General features: G+C 51.5%; 1 protein-coding gene across 1 annotated transcript in view; it reads left to right on the plus strand.

Annotated features, from left to right (window-relative positions):
- The window catches only part of DPH1 (diphthamide biosynthesis 1), a 57609-nt gene that overhangs the window by 9980 nt on the left and 28081 nt on the right, over nucleotides 1–19548 (plus strand). Inside the window, exons 4-5 of the mRNA XM_056865002.1 lie at nucleotides 10852–10973; nucleotides 17632–17786. Of these exons, the coding sequence (XP_056720980.1) occupies nucleotides 10852–10973; nucleotides 17632–17786 (277 nt within the window). The remainder of the gene's footprint in view (nucleotides 1–10851; nucleotides 10974–17631; nucleotides 17787–19548) is intronic.

Here is a 19548-nt window from a genome sequence, read left to right on the forward strand (position 1 = left end):
TCTGGAGAACCGGGTTTGATTCTCCACTCCTCCACATGAGCGGCAGAGGCTAATCTGGTGAACTGGATTTGTTTCCCCACTCCTCCACATGAAGCCAGCTGGGTGACCTTGGGCTAGTCACAGCTCTCTTTGTGCTGTCTCAGCCCCAGGTGATTGTAAGCCGGTTTGATTCTGCCTTAAGTGGCAGAGAAAGCATATAAAAACTAACTCTTCTTCTTCTGTAAGCTGAATACCTGACTATTTGGTACAGCACATTCTACTCATCTTCTGGACTAAACCCGACTTGTCGCTGCCTTTTGCCCAGCTAAGTTGCATAGTTCAGGATTTGCACGCACAAGGCCTTGGACTTGGGCCCCAGTATCTCCCATTTTAAAAAGTTCCTAAGTAGCCATGCTGGGAAGGGTGGGTCTCTGCCTGAGTGTATGGAGGGCTGACGGTGTTCAGCCAGTGGAAGCAAGGCAGCCTCAGAGGAATCTGAGCATCCTCTGTTTATGGGCCTTGCAAGAAGTGCCAGTTGTTGGGCTGCATTTTCTTTGCCCACTGGTAGTCTGCTATGCTGCTGGTCTGAGTAGACAACAGCTACTTATACTTATACTGAATCAGACCATCAAAATCAGTATCGTCTGCTCAGACCGGCAGCAGCTCTCCAGGGTCTCAGGCAGAGGTCGTTCACATCACCTTCTTGCCTAGTCCTTTTAACTGGAGATGCCAGGGGATTGAACCGGGGACCTTCCGCATGCCAAGCAGATGCTCTGCCACTGAGCCACAGCCCCTCCCCCTCCTTTGGTTCTGCCCCGAAACTCCTGGTTTCAACTGCATTGTGTGAAGTTCTGATATTATGGGAGATGGCGGATCACTTTTTCTACCTCCTGCATCCTTTTATAAATCTCGATCATGTCACTTTGGCTCCTTGTCTTGTGGGGGTGAGTAAGGGGGTGGCGTGTGAGTCGGTTCAGCCCCACCTTCAGGGGCTGTGCTGCCAACACCACGGGCCAGGCCGAGCAGCATGGGCTGTCTCACTTCCTAAGGGCGGCATGGTGATTACCATGCGGAGAAGCATTGTGGGCCGCCTCCCCTGCGATGAATATTCAAGTTCTGGAGATGGCGTCGCATGAAATATTTAGACCTTAAGCGAGGTGGGCGCGGAGGTCATGGCCAGGGGGTGGAGGCAACAGGGACTGCTTCGTGGATGCCAGAAGGTTGGGGTTGGCGCTCTGTGCTCCTTGGTCAGCTCCTGGCGTACTTGCCTGCTGCCGCCACCTACTCTTAGCGGGGTGGGGTGGGTGGGAGGATTCCCCCCCCCCACACACACACATTGCTGCACAGTTCATATCCATGTACAAGGTTGCTAAATGCAGCTGATTGGGGGCATAGACCTTGCCGTTCTCTCCTCTGCAGGGTGGGCAGCCAACGGTTAAGCAGCAAAACGCACACGGACTGGCGCTCCTTGGCAGGATGGGCACGTCTCTTGCCTGCCAAGTGTGGAACGCACCATTCTTGCAGAAACTTTAAAGGCCTCCAAACGAGCCGGGACATGGGCGATTGTGAAGATCAAAGGGGGTACCATCGCCCAGCATGCTCCTGGTGTCTGAATGCTCCAAGCTGGGGGAGCCAGGGATGTTGGGGGCCCCCCACACACATGCACACCTGGATGCTGTTTGTGGACTGTGTGTGAACAGCTGCCCCCTGACCCCTCCCCTCCTCTATTGCGGAAGGGGTTGAGCTTCCCATGCCTTGAACAGGTCAAGATTTCCTTGATGCTCTGCTCCCTTTTCCAGAAGGGAAAAGGTGGGAGGGGCTGTGGCTCGGTTTGTAGAGCTTCTGCTTGGCACGCAGAAGGTCCCAGGTTCAATTCCTGGCATCTCCAGTTAAAGGGACTAGGCAAGTAGGTGACGTGAAAGACCTTTCTATGCCTGAGACCCTAGAGAGCCGCTACCAGTCTGAGTAGACAATATTGACTTTGATGGATCAAGGGTTTGATTCAGTATAAGGCAGCTTTTTGTGTTCATGTGTTCAATGCAAGACTGTGTGGTGGACCTTGGCAGGAGAAGAACGGGGGCTTTCTCGCCCCAGGGGAGGTCTCTGCTGTCCCTAGTGGGGGGTGACTTTTCTGGCCTACCACTGGATTTCACCCACGCTGCCGGATTTCTTGCTTTCTAGTCTGGTGTGTATCCACAAATAGCCCCAACTGCAGAGGTTCAGAAGAAGGAGCGTCTCCCTCCCCAATCTGTTTTGGGGAGCCAGCGTGGTGGAGTGGCTAAGAGCGGTGGTTTGGAGCAGTGGACTCTGACCTGGAGAACTGGGTTTCATTCCCCACTCCTCTACACAAGGAGGCTAATCGGGTGGCAAAGGCTAATCTGGTGAACTGGATTTGTTTCCCCATCCCTACACATGAAGCCAGCTGGGTGACCTTGGGCTAGTCACACACACTGAGCCTCACCTACCTCACAGGGTATCTGTCGTGGGGAGGGGAGGGGAGGGGAAGGTGATTGTAAGCCGGTTTGAGTCTCCCTTAAATGGTAGAGAAAGCCTTCTTCTGTTTGCAGAGAAATTGCAAGTGCCTTATTCTAGTTACATCCAGTCCCGTTTCCCTCTGCCCCCCAGCAAATGAGGCCTAGAGCTTGCATAGGCAGCCTTCTTGTGCTAGTTGCAGGTTTGTGTGTATGACAGACAAGAAAAGCTTATTGGAAGTGCTTAGGTTGATTTGCTGGATTGGATCCCGAAAGATCTGGTCAGTCCACCGTTCCAGCAGTGGCCAACCAAATGGCCAGAACCCAGTTCACTCAAAAGAGTGGTTTTTTGTTTTTTGTTTAGCACAACTGAAACTTTGAACTGGTTACCCAAATTCTCTGCCTAGAGACGCTGCCTTGGAGGCGGGGGAGGGGGGGCTTGTGAATTATGCAAAGCAAGCACAATTGCATAGATTTGCTTATTCTGCATAATCCATTCTGCCGCTCATGAGGCGAGGCAAGAAGCTCAGCTCTTACTTCCCCGCCCTGTGGGAATTCAGGTCAGTCTTAGGGGAGGGGCTGCTGCTCAGTGGCAGAGCACTTGCTTGGCATGCGGAGGGTCCCAGGTTCAATCCCCGGCATCTCCAGTTCAAGGGAGTAGGTGATGGGAAAGACCTCTGCCTCAGATCCTGGAGAGCCGCTGCTGGTCTGAGCAGACGATACTGACTTTGATGGACCAAGGGTCTGATTCAGTATGAGGCAGCTTCAGGTGTTCATGTGTGTTCTTCCGCTGGCATCTGAAATTCTACCAGAAATTGCCAGCACACCTTCAGGACTAGCACCTTTTTTTTTTTTTTTAAAGGAAACTGATAGGTTGGATCCAGACTCAGTTGGTGCTTTCTGCTGATTTCCCCCTTCCTACAGCAGTTCCCCCTCATGTCATTCCTCTGGGTCCCCATCCGCTAGGAAGAGGAGGCAGGAAAGTTCCATTCTGCCATTGGAAATATTGGTCTGGATCCATCTCGGGTATATAGCATTGACGAAGAAGAAGAGTTAGTTTTTATATGCCGACTTTCGCTGCCACTTAAGGGAGAATCAAACTGGCTTACAATCACCTTCCCTTCCCCTCCCCACAACAGACACCCTGTGAGGCAAGTGGGGCTGAGAGAGTGTGACTAGCCCAAGGTCATCCAGCCGGCTTCGTGTGGAGGAGTGGGGAAACAAATCCAGTTCACCAGATTAGCCTCCGCCGCTCATGTGGAGGAGTGGGGAATCAAACCCGGTTCTCCACTGCTCCAAACCATCGCTCTTAACCACTACGCCACGCTGGCTCTCTTGGGACCTGGAGGCTTCCTGGTTTTCAATTTCCCCCAATAGGTGTAGAACTTCCATCTCTTGTCTTCTCAGTTTGACTCAGTTCTTCAGACTCCCTTTCTCAATTTTTATTTTTTAAAATTTCCCAATGGGTACCCAAAGGGGTTTACATCGTTCTCCTCTCCTCTGGTTTACCCTCACAACAACCCTGTAAGGTAGGTTAGGCTGAGAGTGTGTGACTGGCCCAAGGTCACCCAGTGAGGCTCCATGGCATGAGTGGAGATTTGAACCCGGGTCTCCCAGATACTAGTCTGACATTTTTAACCACTACACCGCACTGGTATGGGTACATGCCCCATGCTTTCCACAGTGAACACAGGTGCAAAGAATTCATTTAGCTTCTCTTCCATCTCCCCGTCTTCTTTTAGCAATCCTTTTATTCCTTGGTCTTCCAAAGGTCCAATTGCTTCTCTGGCTGGTTTGCTGCTCTGGATATATTTAAAGAAATGTTTATTGTTTGTCTTGAAGCTTTCAGCCATCTACTTCTCGGGTTCTCTCTTTGCGTGCCTAATTATTAGCTTACGCTTCTTGTGGCAGACCATGTGTTGCCTTCTGTTCCCATTGGATCTTCCACTTTTTAAAAGAAGCCTTTGTTTTTTATGGCAATGTATGATCAGGAGTCATCGAAATCAAATTTTGGGGCACATGCTATGACCTTAGGTAGATGATGTGAGGGAGGGCATCTTGGCCATCTTCTGGGCATGGAGTAGGGGGTCACTGGGGGAGTGGGGGGAGGTAATTGTGAATGTCCTGCATTGCGCAGGGGGGTGGACTAGATGACCCTTGTGGTTCATTCGAACTCTATGATTCTATGACCCTCTTTCCCCTGTCTCTTTTGGGTCCTCCCTGCACCCAGCCAGCCCTGGATGGGCTGTTAGCAGAGTAGCGCCCTCAGGCCTTTCCTAATCCAAGTGAATTATCTGTTCATTTCGTGACCTTTTAACGAGAGAAGGCTGACAAGCCGCTTCCTTGTACTGCGTTTTTTTTTGGGGGGGGGGCTTCTTTCGTTTATTTTTAATTAATTTGTAGTGCACCTTTCTTGTTGGAGACTCCAAGTGGCTTCCACGGAGTTAGTCGATGCTACCAGTCAGATGAGACACCTAATCAGCGATGCCATCGGAGTAGGTATACAGAAAGTTGAAACAAAGCCAACAGTATTAGACATGATATGTTAAACAATGCAGAAAATGGTATTACATAAGCAGAAGACAATGCAGCGGGAACAGGATGAGGCATATAGCAACAGATCGTGTGTGCACAGTCCCTTTATTAAAGCGTCTTCCTGAATCATTCCGCTGTCCCCATTACCTTTCTAAAAACGCCCTCCTGAACAATTCTGTTCTGCGTCGTTTCCAGCATGCCAGGGCAGCGGGAGACTTCCTGCTCTTTGGGCAGGCCTTTCCGTAAGGTTGGGGGCCACAACAGAGAATGCACGGGTATGGGCAGTTGTAGCTGTTGCCCATTTTCAGGTTGGCACCTGCAGAAAGCCCTGCCAGAATGAGCGAAGCTGTCGGGGAAGAGCATGAGGGGGAAGCGGTCCAGCAGACGGGAGTGTCTGAGGCCGTGAAGGGCTTGGTATGTTGCAACCCACTGGCACCTTGAATGCGAGGGGCCTATTTCCAGCCCTCTGGGTTTCTAGCCAGCGTGGTGTAGTGGTTAAGAGTGATGGACTCTAACCTGGAGAACTGGGTTTGATTCCCGACTCCTCCACGTGAGCTGCAGACTCTAATCTGGAGAACCAAGTTTGATTCCCCACTCCTTCACATGAGCGGCAGACTCTAATCTGTAGAACTGGGTTTGATTCCCCACTCCTTCACATGAGCGGCAGACTCTAATCTGGAGAACCGAGTTTGATTCTCCCCTCTTCCACATGAGCGGCGGACTCTAATCTCAGGAACCGGGTTTGATTCCCCACTCCTTCACATGAGCAGTGGACTCTGATCTGGAGAACTGGGTTTGATTCCCCACTCCAACACATGAGCTGCGGAGGCTAATCTGGTGAACTGGGTTGGTTTCCCCATTCCTCCACATCAAGCCAGCTGGGTGACCTTGGGCTAGTCACAGTTCTCTTAGAGCTCTCTCAGCCTCACCTACCTCACAAGGCGTCTGTTGTGGGGAGAGGAAGGGAAGGAGATTGTGAGGCAGTTTGATTCTCCTTTTGAAAAGGATGAGAAAATCGGCATATAAAAACCAACTCTTCATCTTTAGCAAATGGGAAGGGGGCATAGGAGAGGCTCGGCTGTGCAGGGCAGGAGAAGCCAGACCGGCAGACAGGCCTTCTTGCTGGGTGGGAGCTCTGGGTCTTTGCTCTGGGGTGGCAGCCAGCCTTTGTGCTGAAGGAAGGAGCTTGTGGGCATCTGCAGGGCAAGGGCATCTCCTTCCTTGGACCCTGGGCTCGATCCCTGCCTGGCATTTATCTCTGAAAATAAAAAAAGTCTGGGCCTCCCCTCCCGCCACATTGCTGCAGACAATTTTGAAGGTCTCTCCAAACGTGTTTAAAAAAAAAAAAAACGCAGACACCTACATGGAGAGAGTATTGAGCCAACCGACACTTGAAAAAAAATGATGCAAGGCGCATCAAGGGTTCATTCTTCCTTTTGTGCTCTGGCTTCTTCCCGCCGGGCAAAAAATCAGTGTTTGGAGAACAAATGAGGAATAACCCCGTGGTGTATCCTGCATCATCAGTCAAGGGTAGATCATAGGCAGCAGGCCTTGCCGTTCGTGCAGGAGCGCTTGCCGTCAGAACGAACGGGGCCGCTGAAGAGTGCAGGCCATTCTCAGGAGCACTTGCTGGTCGTTTTGTGGAGGCGAGGACAGACTTGGCTTTCCCCTGGGCCACGTTGCCAACTTGGGGCATCCAAGCGAACAGCGGCAGGCGCTTGAATCCAGACCACATGGCTAAGGAAAAACCAATTGGGAGAAGAAGAAGAGTTGGCTTTTTATATGCCGACTTCCTCTGCCACTTAAGGGAGAGTCAAACCAGCTTCCAATCGCCTTCCCTTCCCCACAACAGACACCCTGTGAGGTAGGTGGGGCTGAGAGAGCTCAAAGAGAGCTGTGGCTAGCCCAAGGTCACCCAGCTGGCTTCGTGTGGAGGAGTGGGGAAACAAATCCCGCTCACCAGATTAGCCTCGGCCGCTCATGTGGAGGAGAGGAGTCTCCAGATCAGAGTCCACCGCTCCAAACCACTGCGCTGATCCAATACACCACGCTGGCTCTCAGCAATGGACAATGGACATCATTTCCCTGCCTCAGCGTAAAGTGTACACATACTGAATTCTCATTTTGGGCATAGTTTCAGAGGGGTAGTCGTGTTGGTCTGCAGTAGAACAGCTAAATTCGAGCCCAGCAGCGCGTTGGAGACGAGCACGATTGGGGGTGGGTAGGAGCTTTCAAGAGTCAAAGCTGCCTTCTGACGAAGGGAGCTGTGACTCTTGAAAGCTGATACCCCCTAAAATTCTTGTTGGTCTTTAAGGCGCTGCAGGACATGAATCTAGCTGTTCTTATGGGAACGTTTGCCATGGATTTAGAAATCCGGAGTTTGGGCTCAGCCCTGCCATTGCCTGTCTTTGAGAGCCAGCGTGGTGTAGTGGTTAAGAGCGGTGGACTCTAACCTGATGGACCGGGTTTGATTCCCCACTCCTCCGCATGAGCGACGGACGCTTATCTGGTGAACTGGGTTGGTTTCCCCACTCCTACACATGAAGCCTGCTGGGTGACCTTGGGCTAGTCACAGCTCTCTTAGAACTGTGTCAGCCTCACCTACCTCACAGGGTGTCTGTTGTGGGGAGGGGAAGGGAAGGTGATCGTAAGCCGATTTGATTCTTCCTTAAGTGGCGGAGAAAGCCAGCATATAAAAACCAGCTCTTCTTCGGGACCTCGGGCAAGCTGTTTTGCTCAAGCTTAGTTCTCCTTGACTGTAACAATTGGAGTAGGGGTTGTGCAGGAGAATGCAAAGGTCACAGCGCACTTTGCAAGTATAAAAAGGGATGCTGTACATATTGGAAGGGCTGAGCTGCGGTTCCCGGGCACGTGGGAGCTTCAGCCAGGGATTTGTCGTTTGTAGGCAGGAGCTGCAGAGGGCTACTTCTGTTAGCTCTCTTTGGGCACAGGATGGGGGGGGCATCAATCCCCAAATAAAGCCTCTGGATTGGCCAGATGTGTTTCCGGTGCTTGAGGCACTGCCTGCTTGGTTCCAGTGTGGTGTAGTGGTTAAGAGCAGTGGAATCTAATCTAGAGAACCGGGTTTGATTCCCCACTCCTCCACACATGCGGCGGAGGCTAATCTGGAGAACTGGATTTGTTTCCCCACTCCTACACACGAAGCCAGTTGGGTGACCTTGGGCTAGTCACAGCTCTCTCCTAGCTCTCTCAGCCCCACCTACCTCCCAGGGTGTCTGTTGTGGGGAGGGGAAGGGAAGGTGATTGTAAGCTGGTTTGATTCTGCCTTAAGTGGTAGAGAAAGTCGGCATATAAAAACCAACTCTTCTACATCTGTTAGCCCTCTTCGGGCACAGGATGGGGGGGGGCATCAATCCCAAAATCTCTGGATTGGCCAGATGTCTTCCCAGTGCTTGAGGCATGGCCTGCTTGCCCTAGACTGATCAGGAAGGAGCTTGCGTCCTCTTGTATCATTGTGCCAAGGGTTGCCAAGTCTAAGTTGTGCCTGTTTTGCTCAAGCTTAGTTCTCCTTGACTGTAACAATTGGAATAGGGGTTGTGCCAAGGGTTGCCAAGTCTAAGTTGAAGACAATATAGCGTGTACTTCCCTGGCAGTGTTTACATTTAAGAAAAAATACCCTGAAAAACTGTTTGCAAAGAGGTTTGATGTGCCAATCTGTTGTAGCAAAACGGAGCGAAAGTCCAGCGGCGCTGGAAACGGTTGACAGAGTACCGGGCATGATATGCCATACATGTGGGTGTCTTTTCATCTGCTTCAGCAGAATTGACCTCCCTTCCACAGAATTCACCAGGACACCTCATCACTTGCATTACGTGTTAGTGCCATATCAATCTGGGGATTACAACACCCCTTTCCACCCTGGGAGCGGAACCGTGCAAATCAGAATTTCAGCGTTGGCTTTGGTTGGACCTGCACAGCCATTCCAGCTGAATTCATAACTTGATTTTCAAAAGTTGGATTATGATATGTATTTGTGGTTTGATTCCTCTCCCCCATTTACAAATCAATAAAACATACAAGTACTCTCTATTTTTAGAGATAATTGCCTGAAAAACATGAATTACAACCTTGACACTCCTAAGTTTGCCTCTTATTAGCACTCATTCATTGCTGTTCATTTAATGAACCGATGCATCTGTAGAAATGGAACATTTTCCATGGACAAATAAAGCACTGGAAAGTGTTCCTCCCCATATTCTAGTGCCTCCCGCGGCTTGGTCCCCTGCCGGGAAGAGCCCTGGATGTCCGAAGACCCCCACTGACCTTGGTGCAGTCTGGTTTAGGTCCGGGGAGAGATGGGTCTTCAGTAGACAAATCTCCTAGTTGACTTTCTCTCTTCCCCATGCCTTAGAAGTATAGGGAGTGGGTGCTCAGTCAGGCTTCTTGAGAGCCAGCGTGGTGTAGAGGTTAAGAGCGGTGGACTCTAATCTGGAGAACCGGGTTGGTTTCCCCACTCTTCCACATGAAGCCTGCTGGGTGACCTTGGGCCAGTCACTGTTCTCGCCAAACTCTCTCAGCCCCACCTGCTTCACAAGGTGTCTGGTATGGGAAGGGAAAGGGAAGGCAACTGTAAGCTGCTTTGAGACTCCTTAAAGGTAGAGACAAGTTGAGTATAAAAACCAACTCTTCTTCTCCTAAAAAAGATCTGCACCACCCCAAAGCATACATCTCCAGACCCCAGGGACTCTGCCCTGCAAGGTGACGCACATAGAACCAGGTTCAAAGTCTGGTTTTTGCACCACTTGCTCCAGAGCGAACCTCCATCTCCCACAATATCAGACCTTCACACAATGCAGGAGATTCAGGGCAGGCGATTGTAGGGAAGGCAGTTGTAAGCCGCTTTGAGACTCCTTAAAGGCGGAGGAAATGGGGGTATAAAAACCAACTCTTCTTTGTCGTCTTCTTCCTGGAGCTGGGAGCTGTGCCTTCCATGCTCCAGAAGAAGCAGGATGCTTTCCATGCCATGCTCGGGGATGCTGGCAATAAATGCTGAGGAGTGCCTAATCCCCTGAATGGCAAAGTGCTTTCCCCCAATTGGTGGATTATCACCCTTCAGTTTAATGATCTGGCCAAGGCTTGAGCAGCCTGTTTGGCCTCTTTCTGGGAAGGGCATTTGCCCACTAGCTCTGGAGGGGGGCCTCTTCCTCATCTTTTCCCCCACTCAAATGGGGGTCTTTATTAGCAAATGCCCCAAGAGGCCGGCACTGTTGCTTGTTCCTGTTTTTCAGCTAAGGAAATAAGGCTGACATGCTGGGCCTTGTAGGGAGTGTGTGGCAGGGAAGGGGCTTCTTGGATGCAGCCATGTGGGTGTCCAGGTAGCCCCAGCACTAACTTGCATAGCCGTCACGCTAAGTGGAAAGAAGAAGAATAGTTGGTTTTTTTATGCCAACTTTCTCTACCACTTAAGAGAGAATCAAACCGGTTTACAATCACCTTCCCTTCCCCTCCCCACAACAGACTCCCTGTGAGGCAGGTGGGGCTGAGAGAGCTTGAAGAGAGCTGTGACTAGCCCAAGGTCACCCATATGGCTTCATGTGTAGGAGTGGGGAATCAAACCCGGTTCTCCAGATTAGAATCCACTGCTCATGCGGAGGAGTGGGGAATCAAACCTGATTCACCAGATTAGTGTCCACCGCTCATGTGTAGGAGTGGGGAAACCAACGCAGTTCACCAGATTAGCGTCCACCGCTCATGTGGAGGAGTGGGAAATTGAACCTGGTTCTCCAGATCAGAGTCCACTGCTCCAAACCACTGCTCTTAACCACTACACCATGCTGGCTCTCTGGAAAGGGGGCCAACTGGCCACAGGTCCTGCTGAGCACTACTCCACTTCTTTCCTTTGTAGGTTCACTGGAGCCAAAGCAGTCGTGATGGGCGACGTGACCTATGGAGCCTGTTGTGTGGATGACTTCACAGCCCGGGCGCTGGGAGCCGACTTCCTGGTACACTACGGCCACAGCTGTCTGAGTACGTAGCCTAGACTGGCCTCTACCCGAGATTTAGATTGCGCCTCTTTCTCCATCTTCTACTCTGAACTTTAACGGAGTATGCTGCTCTTTCTTCCTTCTGCAGTGCACGGGTAGCCCTTGCCGTGGCTTGGTTTACTTTGTCCCCTAGTGACAATACTGAGCGGGGTTAGTTGGGGGGACCCAGCAGCTCAGTACCAGTTCTGAGACCCCCAGATGAACACACACGAAGCTGCCTTATACAGAATCAGACCATTGGTGCATCAAGATCAGTCCTGTCTACTCAAACTGACCGTGGCTCTCCAGAGTCTCTGACAGAAGTCTATTCACATCCCCTACTACCTGGTCCTTTTAACTGGAGATGCCAGGGAGGGGTTGTGGCTCAGTGGTACAGCATCTGCCTGGCATGCAGAAGGTCCCAGGTTCCATCCCCAGCATCTCCAGCTAAAAGAGAGCAGGTAAGAGGTGATGTGAAAGATCTTTGCTTGAGACTCTGGGGAGCTGCCAGCCAGTTAGACAGTACTGACTTTGATGGACCAAGAGTCTGACTCAGTTTAAGTCCGCTTCCTGTGGTCATGTGAATCTGGAACCTTCTGCAGGCCAAGCAGATGCTCTGCCACTGAGCCACGGCCCCAGCAATGCATTCTTCTGGGGGAGCATTTTGGAGCAGAGTTAATTTTTCGGGTGTGTCCTCCTACCACTTCCATGTTAGCAGGGCCCACTGAAAGTGCCTTGTGTAGGGATCCCCAAATCTGAAGGCAGCATGATGCACTACCATAGCCCAGCCTACTGGTCTGGCTTCTTGTGCCCAAGGGGGCTACAGACCGTAGCTGCAGGAGCTGCTAGAGGTGCTCGTGGGGTTAGAACATAAGAACCTGAGAAAAGCCCTGCTGGATCAGACCGAGGCCCATCAAGTCCAGCAGTCTGTTCACACAGTGGCCAACCAGGTGCCTCTAGGAAGCCCACAGATAAGACGACTGCAGCAGCATTGTCCTGCCTGTGTTTCACAGCACCTAATATATTCAGCAGGAGCCCCGTGGCGCAGAGTGTTAAGCTGCAGTACTGCAGTCAAAAGCTCTGCTCACGACCTGAGTTCGATCCCAACGGAAGTCGGGTTCAGGTAGCCAGCTCAAGGTTGACTCAACCTTCCATCCTTCCGAGGTCGGTGAAATGAGTACCCAGCTTGCTGGGGGTAAAGGGAAGATGACTGGGGAAGGCACTGGCAAACCACCCCACAAACAAAGTCTGCCTTGGAAACGTTGGAATGTGACGTCACCCCATGGGTCAGGAATGACCCGGTGCTTGCACAGGAGACCTTTATCTTGATATATTAAGCATGCTGCTCTGATCCTGGAGAGACTAGGTATGCATCATGACTAGTAGCCATTTTACTCGTAGCCATGTATAGCCCTATCCTCCATGAACATGTCCACTCCCCTCTTAAAGCCTTCCAAGTTGGCAGCCATCACCACATCCTGGGGCAGGGAGTTCCACAATTTAACTATGCGTTGTGTGAAGAAATACTTCCTTTTGGTTGGCAATTCATGTTTATTTAAAGGAGCCATGAAACTGTGTGTGTGTGTGTGCCAGAGAACAGTTAAACACCAGATTGTTTTGTATGTTTGAGCTACCCTGTGTAGTTTGTGACTCATTTGCGAAACTTCAAAAAGCTGAAAAGTTGGCAAGTTTAAGTCCTTCATGGAGGACTTTTTCGACCCAGATCTTTTGCAAACAAATTGGGATGGCCTGCTCAATAAATAAATAAATAAATAAATACACAAATCCCCCCCATACACCCAAATCTATGGGGAATCTAAAGTGGCAGCTCGAAGTGATTGGGGGAAGGGAATGTGGAAGGCTGCCTTGCAAACCTTAAAACATGTAAACTCCAAAACTGATGGATCTTGATTTTTATTTTCTTAAATGCACGTGTCGAACTGCAGTCCTGCGTTTGCTTACGTAGGAGTGAGCTGCCAAGGCCAAGAATCCTGCTCGAAGACGCTTTAAAAGCACTGGGGTTTTGCAAATGGTTTTTTTGGCATCGCTCGGGTGTACTTTGTGTACCCGCAAAACTGCCCCTTGAGAATCTGGCACAGCTCAGGATTCTGAGCGTGTCCGTCATCTTCCTCATTCATCCTTAGATTCGAGCGTCAGTTCTCTCCCCCCACCCAGCTATCAGCTCTCCGCTGACCAATCCACATCAGTGTTTTGCTCAAGGCTCTTTGCTTGGGCTGCACCCAAAGCAGGTGTGGTCCTTCATGGCCCCGGCCCCCCGCCCACTGCATGTGCCTTTCACGGCAGCTTTATGCAAAGAGAGAAGCCGAGAGAGACGCCTTTGGCCTGCTTGGCTCACCAACGTGGCACGACCTGCAAGACCGGGGCAAGATTGTAAGCTGCCTTGAACCACGAGGAAAGGCACGATATGAATGTTTTAATAAATAGGATTCCAGACCCATGAAACCAACCCCGAAGGCCCAAACCTCCTAGGAAAGGATTGGCAGTTCTCAGGCTGAGGCCGTGGCTCAGTGGTAGAGCATCTGCAGATTCTCAGTGGTAGAGCATCTGCTTGGCCTGCAGAAGGTCCCAGGTTCAATCCCCGGCATCGCCAGTTCAAGGGACTAGGCAAGTAGGTGATGTGAAAGACCCCTGCCTGAGACCCTGGAGAGCCGCTGCTTGTCTGAGTAGACAATACTGACTTGGACGGACCAAGGGTCTGATTCAGCATAAGACAGCTTCATGTGTTCATGTGCCTAAGTGAGTCTCCAAAGGGAGGCGGCAAGCAGGGATTCTCGGCAATACAAATTGGAATGCAATCTTGCGTACGCTTCTCCCTTCCCTGTTTGAATCCCATCGGCACCGGGATTCACAGTTTGCTTTCACGGGGTGGCTGCGGAGCTGGGTTTTCCTCGCTGTTTCACCTGCGCTCTCTATCCCTGCCCCCCCCCCCCATGGTGGAGAGGCTTGCAGAGCCCTGTGAAAGGCTTGGAGGGGTGGGGCAGGGGGGTTGCGCTGTTTGTGCCACTGGCACGGTTGCTGAGCATGAGGAGGAGGCCTCGAAGAGCAGGGAGGGAGGGAAGGCAGGCAGGCAGGCAACGGTTGCCGGCTCCCTAGGCGGAACGGGTACTCTGGATTCTGTTGCCATGGAAACTGCGCTGCTGTCCCAGATGCTGCTAACTTTGAAGTCCACCCAGGATGGAATGGGCTCAAAATAACAAGGAAGGGGTGGGGAGAGGAGGAGGGAAAGGCCGCGTCGGCTTTTAAGGTGGATCTGCAGGGGGGGGAGGGAGGAGGGCTGGCGTCTCTGCCAGGCTGCCTTCTTGGAGCATCACCTGGGTGGGAGACTGCAGGGGAGAGTGAGGGAGGATGGGGGGGGGAGGAGGGGAAGAGGGATGGACAGGTGAGGGGATCTGCAGGATGCCGAGGCTGCTGGGGCCTCAGAGCAAGGATGCCAGGGGAGCCCCTTCTGCCTTCTTGCCCGTCTTTTCCCGAAGAACGAGCCAGCAGTGCCATCCTCGGTTGGGGCTGGCGGAGGAGAGAGTGCAGCCTGTGTTGTTCTCCCCCCTCCCCGCCCTGCAGGGTGTCCTGCTGGGAGGAGTGGCATGGTTTGCGGAGGGAGGGCTCGAAGATCCGGCTGAGGCGCAGCCTCCTCTGGTGGCCGCAGCGCAAAGTGCCAGCTGCTTTCTCAGAAAGGGGCAAAGTGGGGAAGGGGAGGCCGGCGGGGTGACCTTCCGTCCCGAGGTGGCAGTCCCCGAGTGCCCACACTGCAGGGGCGGTGTGCGGAGGGGAAGTTCCAGTTCAATGTAGGGCAGTTTTCCTGATGCAGAAAGCGGCTCTCTGGCTGGGGATCAGAGTCATCCCAATTAAGCACGCCAGAGTGACTTCTTTTTTGTGTGCATGTTCTCGGAATCAACGACTGCAAACAGGGCGCAGTTTGACCCACATGCGTTATAATGGTAGGATTTTTTTTTCCAATTTTCCCCCCCCAGAGGATTCTAGTTTTCAAACTGGCACAAAGAGCCAGAGCTGTGGGTGACCAAAAGGGCAGGTGATTGTAGCGCAAACGTTGGCACCTTTGTTAGTGCCTCTTTGCCACCAGCGGGAGGTTTTGGGGGGCGGAATCTGAGGAGGGGGGGGTTTAGGGAGGGGAGGGACTTCAATGCCATAGAGTCCAATGGCCAAAGCGGCCATTTTCTCCAGGGGACTGATCTGTATCAGCTGGAGATCAGTTGTAATAGCAGGAGATCTGCTAGTACCTGGAAGTTGGCAACCCTAAACTTTGTGCATGGTTGCTCTCATGTGGCAGTGCAAACGTTTTGAAGCATTTTGAGGACACCCAATTTCTGCCACTCCCCAGGACTCAGTTATGGACAATTGTCTTGCCTCTCTCCTGACAAACAGGAGCACACATCCCCACAACTGGTGTGAAGGCATATGGGGCTATTGAATCATAGAATCATAGAGTTGGAAGGGATCACTAGGGTCATCTAGACCAACCCCCTGCACAACACAGGAAATTCACAACTACCTCCTCCCCACACCCCCAGTGACCCCTACTCCATGCCCAGAAGATGGCCAAGATGCCCTCCCTCTCATGATCTGCCTAAGGTCACAGAATCAGCATTGCCGACAGATGGCCATCTAGCCTCTGCTTAAAAACCTCCAAGGAAGGAGCGCTGACCACCTCCCGAGGAAGCCTGTCCCACTGAGGAACCACTCTGTTAGAAAATTCTTCCTAATGTCTAGACAGAAACTCTTTTTGATTTAATTTCAACCTGATGGTTCTGGTCCGACCTTCTGGGGCAACAGCAAACTACTTGGTGCCATTCTCTATATGACAGCCCTTCAAGTGCTTGAAGATAGTTATCATATCCCCTCTCAGTCTTCTCCTCTTCGGGCTAAACGTTCCCAGCTCCTTCAACCTTTCCTCATAGGACTTGGTCTCCAGACCCCTCACCATCTTTATTGCCCTCCTCTGGGCACGTTCCAGATTGTCTACTTCTTAAATCGGGGTGCCCAAAACTGAACACAATACTCTAGGTGAGGTCTAACCAGAGCAGAGTAAAGCAATATTGCAAATTTCTCTTCCTCCATAGCTAAGGCACAATGTTTTCTGAACTGAAACAGAGAATTTACTGTTGATGTGCCATAAGAGTAAGGGTGCTGGGCGTGATTCCTTCTGATTAGCAGAAGGTGAGGCTGGAGCAGTATCTCATGCAGAGACTCAGCAGGCAGCCTCCTCTGCACGCTCCAATTAAGGATACAGAATTTTTCTCCCAGCAAGGCTGATTGACAGGAGGCAGTGCCAGGCAAGGCCTCATTGGGAGGGGGCGATTTGGACTTGAAGGAGCCTTCCTTCGATGCCTTCATTTCTTATGGCGCTGCATGGTGATTCTGATGTTGTCTCCCAGAAGAGGACAAAACAGAGGGGAAGATGGCCCAACCCGACGAACAAAGTTGGGTACCCAAAAGGTTGGGTGAAATAAAATGCAATTAAACAATAAATTATATTTGTTACAAAGCACTATGTATATATTAAAAAAGAAGCCTTAAGGCAACAAATGCAGGGTTGATAATCTAAAACCACGTGCTGAACGCGTTTGAGCCCCTAGTGGTCTAGTACAACATATTATGCACACCGAAACGTTCATTAACAAATAGAATGATTTTCTATCAGCCCAGTTATGTATTATAATATATCTGAAGAAAAAAAATAAAGAATAAAGCCAGTGTGTTGTAGTGGACTCTGAATTGGAGAACTGGGTTTGATTCCCCACTCCTCCTCATGAAGCCTGCTGGGTGACCTTGGGCCAGTCACAGTTCTCTCGGAACTCTCTCCGCTCCACCTACCTCAAAGGTGTCTGTTGTGGCGAGAGGAAGGGAAGGAGATTGTAAGCAGGTTTGATTCTCCTTAAAAGGGAGAGAAAGTCGGCATATGAAAACCAACTCATCTTCTTCTAAAGAATTAAGTTAAATGCAGTTTGAGCATGACAAAAATGTAATCCAAAAAGATTTTTTTGGCTACTGATGTTCCTAGTGGACGATAGCACCATAGCACACTGAGGTTCCCTCCCCTCTCTGAACCCCACCCTCCCCAGGTTCCACCCCCAAATCTCCAGAAATTTCCCAACCAGGAGTTGGCAACTCTAAAATCCATTGTCCCCCCCCTTTCAGCTGTCCGCCTTGACTTTCTGATTATAGAAGGGACAGGATAACTATTTATGGGGAGCCAGCATGGTGTAATGGTTAAGAGCAGTGGTTTGGAGTGGTGGAGTCTGATCTGGAGAACCTGGCTTGATTCCCCACTCCTCCACGTGAGCGGCGGAGGCTAATCTGGTGGATTTGTTTCCTCACTCCTACACATGAAGCCAGCTGGGTGACCTTGGGCTAGTCACCACTCTCTTCGAGCTCTCTCAACCCCACCTACCTCAGAGGGTGTCTGTTGTGGGGAGGGGAAGGGATGTAAGGAAAGCCGAGCATGTCAGGATTCTGAATGCTGTACCCTGCAGTGCATACTGATGGATCGGGCATGCGCTTTTGGGAAGGAAGTGGGCTGGTGGAAAGGTGGGGGCAGCTCTGTTTCTCTCCTGGGGCTGGGGTCTCCCCTTCTTCCCCACCGGGGACCCTGTAGCAGCAACAGCCTTTGTTCTCTTCTCCACCAGTTCCCATCGATTCCACGGGGAGTGTGAAGATGTTGTACATCTTTGTTGACATCAAGATTGACATGACCCATTTCGTGGAGGTGGTGCGGTTCAACTTCCCAGCAGGGGCCAAACTGGCGCTTGTCAGCACGGTTCAGTTTGTATCTGCCCTTCAGGTGAGGAGAGAGGTTGAAAAGTGATGTTTTCTACTCTGAGTCTGTTGGTTCTGGTCTTCTGTAAGCCTGGTAAGCTGGTTTGTGGGGTGGCAGGAAGGGGAGGAGACAGGCCCACACCCTCCAACAGAGTCCAGTTGCCAAAGTGGCCATTTTCTCCAGGTGGACTGATCTCTATCAGCTGGAGATCAGTTGTAATAGCAGGAGATCTCCAGCTAGTATCTGGAGGTTGGCAACCCTATGGCTATGTTTAGTTTGGCCACTAGTGACAATACCAAGCAGGTTGAATTGGGGGCCCAGCAGCTCAGTGCCAGTTCTGAGACCCCAGTTGAACATACACAAAGCTGCCTTATACAGAATTGGATCCTTGATGAGTCAAGATCAGTCCTGCTTATTCAAACTGACCGGGGCTCTCCAGAGTCTCTGACAGAAGTCTTTCACACCCCCTACTACCTGGTCCTTTTAACTAGAGATGCGAGGGAGGAGCCATGGCTCAGTGGTACAGCATCCGCCTGGCATGCAGAAGGTCCCAGGTTCAATCCCCAGCATCTCCAGCTGTAAGGATCACATGAACACATGAAGCTGCCTTATACTGAAACAGACCCTTGGTCCATCAAAGTCAGTATTGTCTGCTCAGACCAGCAGCAGCCCTCCAGGGTCTCAGGTAGAGGTCTTTCACATCACCTAATTGCCTAGTACCTTTAACTGGAGATGCCGGGGATTGAACCTGGGACCTTCTGCATGCAAAGCAGAGGCTCTACCACTGAGCCACAGCCCCTCCCCTAAGAAAATATTTGAACACATGAAGCTACCTTATACTGAATGGACCATTGGTCCATATAATGGACCATTGGTCCATTAAGGTCAGTATTGCGTACTACAGAGCCCACTGAACGAGCGTCTGAAGCCCAACACTTGAAGCTGCCTTATACTGAACCAGACCCGTGGTCCATCAAAGTCAGTATTGTCTGCTCAGACCAGCAGCGGCTCCCCAGGGTCTCAGGCAGAGGTCTTTCACATCCCCTACTTGCCTAGTCCCTTGAACTGGAGATGCTGGGGATTGAACCTGGGACCTTCTGCATGCCAAGCAGATGCTCTCCCACTGAGCCACAGCCCCTCCCCTTGGTAGATGATGTGAGCCCCCCCTCAACTGTAGTTTACCACTGGATCCGCACACTCCAAATAACGGGATCTGTGTTTTGTTATCTCCTCTCAGTGTCTGTCACAGCAGATAGCCAAGTGCTTGGCATTGTGAAGTGCTAACCAGGTGGCAGGTGGGGAGGCCCTGGCAGGGCCCGAGAGCTCGGCCCGTTCCCTGCAAGTGGGCAGAGATGGATGGGCGCCCCCGACTGCGGCTGTCTAAACAGGGCAGCGTCGGAGCGTTAAACAGTGGCCACTTTTAATGGATGCCTTTGTCAGGGCTGGCGACAGGGCGCGAGGCAGGCACGTTTCTCCTGTGGCAGCTCCGCGAGGCTGATGAGCCAGCCCGAGAGGCGAGACGGCCACCCGGTTGTCCTCCAGTGCAGGGGTAGCGAGAGGCACCCTGCTGTCCCCCTACCCCGGGTTCAGAAAGCAGATTGTTAAGAGCAAGACTCGAGTCTAGTAGCACTTGAAAGAACAACATGATTTCCAAGGTAAATAGCTTTTGAGAGTCAAGGCTCCCAAAGGGTTTATCCCCATGTCCTTTTAACTAGAGATGCCAGGGAGGTGTGGTGGTTAAGGGCAGTGGTTTGGAGCGGTGGACTCTGATCTGGAGAACTGGGTT

Source organism: Euleptes europaea, chromosome 19 (assembly GCF_029931775.1).
Source record: "Euleptes europaea isolate rEulEur1 chromosome 19, rEulEur1.hap1, whole genome shotgun sequence".
NCBI lineage: Eukaryota > Metazoa > Chordata > Lepidosauria > Squamata > Sphaerodactylidae > Euleptes > Euleptes europaea.